The sequence below is a fragment of the Salmo salar genome, chromosome ssa21, assembly GCF_905237065.1.
Source record: "Salmo salar chromosome ssa21, Ssal_v3.1, whole genome shotgun sequence".
NCBI lineage: Eukaryota > Metazoa > Chordata > Actinopteri > Salmoniformes > Salmonidae > Salmo > Salmo salar.
This window is the reverse complement of record NC_059462.1, coordinates 32734681-32741510: the sequence shown is the minus strand read 5'-3', so window position 1 is coordinate 32741510 and position 6830 is coordinate 32734681. Positions and strand designations below refer to the sequence as shown.

At 47.7% G+C, this 6830-nt stretch overlaps 1 protein-coding gene across 4 annotated transcripts in view; it reads right to left on the bottom strand.

Annotated features, from left to right (window-relative positions):
- Positions 1 to 600: 600 nt before the first annotated feature.
- LOC100380296 (ecto-NOX disulfide-thiol exchanger 1) overlaps positions 601 to 6830 on the bottom strand; it is an 83071-nt gene continuing 76841 nt past the window's right edge. For all 4 annotated transcript variants that reach the window (XM_014165033.2, XM_014165032.2, XM_014165034.2 and 1 more), the window contains 4 exon segments: positions 6679 to 6738; positions 5995 to 6097; positions 1844 to 1929; positions 601 to 1689 (listed from right to left, as the gene is read on the bottom strand). In XM_014165033.2, coding sequence (XP_014020508.1) covers positions 1558 to 1689; positions 1844 to 1929; positions 5995 to 6097; positions 6679 to 6738 — 381 coding nt within the window. In that variant the 3' untranslated portion in view covers positions 601 to 1557.

Here is a 6830-nt window from a genome sequence, read left to right as displayed (position 1 = left end):
ATTCCATTCCATTCTGTTTACCTTTCTTTCCTCTGTCACCTCCATGTAAGTTGTTTGTGAGGGTCACTAGCATTAGTGGATCATATTAACGTTGTGGAATACCAGCTAGTGAGAAGTGCGTAGGAAAAGCGTGTGTAAGAAAGGTGTTATTTCGGAATCGGGCCTATAGAGCCTACCAGCACATGATCAGAAGCTATAGGAGAGGAGAAAGTACCGGGAGAGGAGGAGAGAAGAAGAGAGGAGTACATATTCTCTCTCTCTCTCTCTCTCTCTCTCTCTCTCTCTCTCTCTCTCTCTCTCTCTCTCTTCTCTCTTCTCTCTTCTCTCTCCTCTCTCCTCTCTCTCTCCTCTCTCTCTCTCATCCAGTATTAATACATTCTTCAACCTCCATCATCAGGGAGATGTAGCACATGGAATATCAGCTCACTATCTGGATCACAATCATTAAACCAAAACATACAGGATTTCAGATCTATGCAAAAGCGTGTATCTTTTGCCATTAACAGCCTTGTCTTGCCATTACCAGCCTGTGAATTTAGTTGCTTGTCATGGCGATAAAGCTTCTTGAATTGAAAATGTTTTTAGATTGATCAGAAGATGTTTGGATAAAAACATTTTATTACATTAGAAAACATAATAATTTAAATGAGTAGATACCAATTAAACAGTGGCAGAACGCACAGCACACACTGGACACAGAAGGCCAGAGCAAAGAGAGACATCCAAAGGTGGAGACCTACAGTACAGTCCCAACCCAACAGTATCAGTACCAGTCATCAGTAGGCTACTAAAGTCAGTTCTGGGTCACAGACAGACAGACAGAGAGAGAGAGGCTGGCTAACGCTGCAATCCTGTTGGAGTGTGAAACTGGGTTTTACAGCAAACAGTCCCACAACACACTGGACGTGAGGGGTAACAACAATAAATCTGTAACACAATTCTCAAATTTTCCACATTCCCATCCATATTTCGATTGCAGCAGTCCGATATTCCTGGATCCCTCCCAGCCTAGTGGGAGTCAGCTGTTGACAAATCAGTTACACAACTGCTCCAGGGAGAGAGAAAGAACAGAGAAAGAGAGGGAACAGAGAAAGAGAGGGAACAGAGAAAGAGAGGGGACAGAGAAATAGGCATCACAAACAACTCCAGTCAATGAGAGGTTCTGTTGGCTGGGGTCTGGTCACTAGGTTACCATAGAGAATGTCTGCTCTGTGACCTCCTTGGCTGACATCCGTGGATCTAGTTATACAGCATCGAGTGGAGATCCATGTGGATCCCTCTACCTCAGTGTCAGCAATTCCCTCACAAAGATATAACCTCGGAAATATCCATCAGTGTCTGTTTTGTGTTTGAGTATCATCACCATGTACTGTGGATGTCTATGGATACACAACATACACACACCGTTCAAACACAGTCTGTGGATTTGACACGCCTTCTATTCATGTGTCCACCAGGCTTCGTGGCTGGTCAGGAAGTGTGTATGTTCCTGTACCACACGTGGTCCGTCAGGCCATGTGTGTGTCCTGGGTCATATGATGTGTTTGTGTCCCTGTGTCACATGGAGGCGAGGCTCTGGAAGCCACAGAACTTCCAGCGTTTCTCCAGTGTGGCTCCCACTCCACTCAGCTCCTGTCTGAAGACACTGGGCAGACGACTCATCAGAGACTCCAACTCACCCGCTGACACCTGGACGGGAGAGGGACGGGGACAGGTGACATCACCTAACGGGTCTTTCCTATTTCTGTAACAATTAGATAAGATTTCATATGCCCATTTCAGTTTCCCCCCCAGCTTTTTCCCTTTCTCTATTTTAGTGACTATTTCATGTCAATAAACTGACCGTAGTGTCCAGTCTCTGGATGTAGGACCACAGATAGTCGATGTTGGCTCCAAATGGATGGACATGGAGGAAGGTAGATATGATGCCTGCAGAGACACAGAGAGAGATTGAGAGATGAGAGATAGAGAGAGAAACAGAGACACAGAGATAGATTGAGAGATGAGAGATAGAGAAACAGAGAGATTGAGAGAGATGGGAGATGGAAAGAGATAGAGAGATAGAGAAACACAGAGAGACATTGAGATGAGAGATAGAGAAGAGAGAGAGAGACAAACAGAGAGACATTGAGAGAGATGAGAGATAGAGAAGAGAGAGAGACAGGGAGAGGGAAGAGAAAGAACATGCTGTTCAACTTCAGCTCTCCAGCAGAGCTGCAATCTGCATTTTGCCGACGTGCCATGCAATAAATGCATCCCGCGCCGCCATAGAAAACGCTGGTCCGAGTAGAAACAGCACTTGAGTTGATTACTTGTGAGAGGTCCTGCAGAGGTAACACAGCGACTCAGGGGGAGAGAATATAGTGCGGTCCCCTGGGAAGCCTGAGCCAATATTTATTCCCCTGATTTATATGACGGAACATTGCCCATTACAGACAGGACTAATTTACTCCCCTCAGCCACCACCACTCAGACGGAACCACCACACTGCATGAGGGGGGAAGGGATGGTGTGTTTGTGTGTGTGTGGGGGGGGGTCTTAGTGTGTGCATGTGTGTGTGCGTTCACGTCTATACATGTTGTGGACGTGTTGTTGTGTATGTCCATGCATGCGGATGCGTGTCTGTATGTGTTTGCGTCTGTGTAAAGGTGTGTATCCCTTACAGAAAAATGAAAAGCCCAGAAGCGGTGTTGGCTGCAGTCAAAGGAGGCTGTTGGGAGGAGCTATTCGAGGACGGGCTCATTGTAATGGCTGGAATAGAATAAATGGAACAGTATCAAACACATCAAACATATGGTAGCCACATGATTGACTCCGTTCCATGTATTATATTCCAGCCATTACAATGAGCCCGTCCTCCCTTAGCTCCTCCCCACCAGCCCTCACTGGCTGCGGCAGGCTAGGAAGCAGACAGGGTGGCTGGCTGGCAGAGAGATAGAGAGCTCTGCCTCTCCTCTCCTTCATGTTGGCTTTCTGTGGGCCGCGTTAAAAGAGATAAATGTGCATCTGCCTACTCCTCTTTGCTCTCCTCTGCTCCCCTTTCGTCTGCTCTTCTCTCCTCTCCTCTCCTCTCCTCTCCTCTCCTCTCCTCTCCTCTCCTCTCCTCTCCTCTCCTCTCCTCTCCTCTGCTCTCCTCTCCTCTCCTCTCCTCTCCTCTCCTCTCCTCTCCTCTCCTCTCCTCTCCTCTCCTCTCCTCTCCTCTCCTCTCCTCTCCTCTCCTCTCCTCTCCTCTCCTCTCCTCTCCTCTCCTCTCCTCTCCTCTCCTCTTCTCTCCTCGCTCTCCTCTCCTCTCCTCTCCTCTCCTCTCCTCTCCTCTCCTCTCCTCTCCTCTCCTCTCCTCTCCTCTCCTCTCCTCTCCTCTCCTCTGCTCTGCTCTGCTCTGCTCCAACCGGCTCCTGGCTCTGTTTTACACCAAGCTGTTTTTACCTCCCTGCAGCACCGAAAGGAGCTCTACTTTCCAGCTGCTAATCTGAGAATTGGCACAGAAATATTTTGTGCTTGTGCCTACAGGAGATTCAGACAGTGAACAGAAACAAAAGGAAAGCAGGCTAATAAAATGACTTCAGTCAGAATCAGAATAGAAGCTGCTTTCTGTTTGTGATGAAACTACATTTCTGGGAGCTGAAATGGAGGGGAGGTAGAGGGGGAGGAGAAAGGGGAAGGAGAGAGGTAGAGGGGGAGGATAGAGGGAGACGGGGAGAAGAGCCACGGGAGAATTAGGCAATTTGTGTCCTACAGTCAGTCTCTCCTCTCGCCTGAAACCGGTTTGTCTTTTCTTCTGTTCTAGCTGACGGCGTCCTCGTCTATCTCAGTGTCCCCGGCGCCCTGCGATGGAGTGTGGTTCTGTGTGTGAACACAACCATAGCACCGCCGCGTGCAGCTGGGAGAGATCATGTTTGTGTGTGTGTGCGTGCCTGCATGCGTGCGTTTTGCATGTGCCTACGTTCAGAGTTGATGTGTGTGTGGCCAGGGTCAGCGGAGTACTGCTTGGCAACCAGACCGATAGTACCTCTCACCTGAGCCCCCCTCCACCCAGTCCTTGGGTTCTTCATCCAAGAAGACAACAGACCTACCTGGTCTCAGAGCAAAACATATTATATTTTACAAAATCCGTGCCACTCCATTTAGTGTGATACACTACAAGACCAAAAGTATGCTGGTCAAACATCTCATTACAAAATCATGGCCATTAATATTGAGTTGCCCCTCCTCCCTTTGCAGCTATAACAGCCTCCACTCTTCTGGGAAGGCTTTCCACTAGATGTTGGAACATTGCTGCAGGGACTTGCTTCCATTCAGCCACAAGAACATTAGTGAGGTTGGGCACTGATTTTGGGCAATTAGGCCTGGCTCGCAGTTGGTGTTCCAATTCATCCCAAAAGTGTTCAATGGGGTTGAGGTGAGGGGTCTGTGCAGACCAGTCAAGTTCTTCGACACCGATCTCGACAAATCATTTTTGTATGGACCTCACTTTGTGCACGGGGCATTGTCATGCTGAAACAGGAACGGGCCTTCCTCAAACTGTTGCCACAAAGTTGGAAGCACAGAATCATCTAGAATGTGATTGTTTGCTATAGCATTAAGATTTCCCTTCACTGGAACTAAGGGTACTAGCCTGAACCATGAAAAAAAGCCCCAGACCATTATTCCTCCTCCACCAAACTTTACAGTTGGCACTATACATTGGGGCAGGTAGCATTCTCCTTGCATCCGACAAATCCAGATTCATCCGTCGGACTGCTAGATGGTGAAGGGTCCAATGGCGGCGAGCCTCACATCATTCTAGCCGACGCTTGGTACATTTGGGCTTGTGTGCGGATGCTCGGCTATGGAAACCTATTTCATGAAGCTCCCGACGAACAGTTCTTGTGCTGATTTTGCTTCCAGAGGCAGTTTGGAACTCAGTAGTGAGTGTTGCAGCTGAGGACAGATTACTTTTACACGCTATGCCCTTCAGCGTTCCCCTTCTGTGAGCTTGTGTGGCCTACCACTTCGCGGCTGAGTCGTTGTTGCTCCTAGATGTTTCTACTTCACAATACCATCCGGGGCAGCTCTAGGAGGGCAGAAATTGGACAACTGACTTGTTGGAAAGGTGGCATCCTATGACGGTGTCACGTTGAAAGTCACTGACCTCTTCAGTAATGCCAGTCTACTACCAATGATTGTCTATGGAGAATCCACTAATTTCAAGGGTTGTCCACATACTTTTGTTAGGTTAGGAGTTAAGGTTAGGGTTAAGGTTAGGAGTTAAGTTAAAGGGTTACGGTTAGGGGAAGGGTTAGCGAACATGCTAAATAGTTGCAAAGTAGCTAAAAAGTAGTAAGCAGTTCTAATTTGCTAAAATGCTGAAGTTGTCCGGAATGAGATTTGAATGCGCACCCTTTGGATTGCTAGACGTTCACATTATACGTCCGACCAACGACCCTTTGTTTTTGCCTTAATTAACCTTTTTTTTTACTAGGTAAGTCAGTTAAGAACAAATTCTTATTTACGATGACGGCCTACACCGCCCTATGGGACTCCCAATCACGGCCGGTTGTGAAACAGCCTGGATTCGAACCAGGGGGACTGTAGTGACGCCTCTAGCACTAAGATGCAGTGCCTTAGACCACTGTGCCACTCGGGAGCCCCCCGAGTGTCATACCCCCGAGTGTCATACCCCCGAGTGTCATACCCCCGAGTGTCATACCAAACGTTTGAGTGTCCCGGATTCACATAGGCCAATTTAATATAATCTAACGTAAAGTAACATTTCATACTAAATGGAGTGGCACGGATTTGAGTAAAATATTATACGTTTTGCTCTGAGACCAGGCTGGACAGACAGGCTTTCAAGACTGTTTCACCCCATTAACAATTGGCTCCCCTCCAACATGTCTAACGCCAACCATTAAAACACTCCCAGTCAGATGAATATTACAGGCGAAAATGTAACAATCCACATAATATTATGCATATGCTTTGTAGTATACATCAAATGTATATGTACTGTACCCAGTAGCAGAGCCTCTCTCTCTGATGTGAGGGGTCCTCTCATGGCTGCTTCACTCCTCCTGTCTCTGCTGCGGTACAGAGTGGTCGCATAGCCGTTCACTACCTACAAACACACAAACAACACAGTGCTAGTCCTTATAAACACACAAACGCAATGTGAGCTGATGTGTGTGCACTCATTGGGGTAGTGTTATTTTTATGAGAGAGAGGAGTGGCTGGTGTTACTGATCCTACTCCATTGGGATACCCCCCTCTCCTTCCCCTTCTCCTCTCTTCACCAGTGCATCTCTGCCTTTCACAGGGCACAAGGGACATACACAGTATCACACTACAACCCCCCCCACATATACCCTTAATGCATAGGCCTACCCCCCCTGCTCTGAAGACGTCATCAGACACTGGCTGGCTGGGTCAATAGAATCACTCAAGAGATGTTGATTACATGTGTGTGTGTACACAGAAGGCTGGAGAGGGGAGGACAGCTCATAGTAATGGCTGGAATGGTATCACACATATGAAAACCAAGTGTTTGATATGTTTGATACCATTCCATTCATTCTGTTCCAGCCATTACTATGAGCTGCCCTCCCCAATTAAGGTGCCACCAGCCACCTGTGGTGTACAGTATTGTGTGTACAGTATTGTGTGGGTACTGTATAGTGGTGTATGTTGGGGCGAACTGACCTTCTCAGGTGTTTCTCCGTTGGTCCCCTCCACTACCACTACATCCCCGTTAGTCAGCATCTGAAAACAAGACACACAGAGAACAAGACAGAGACCAACATCAAGTACTGACCATTCATCCCTGGTAACCCTGGTAACAAACAGAGGCATAG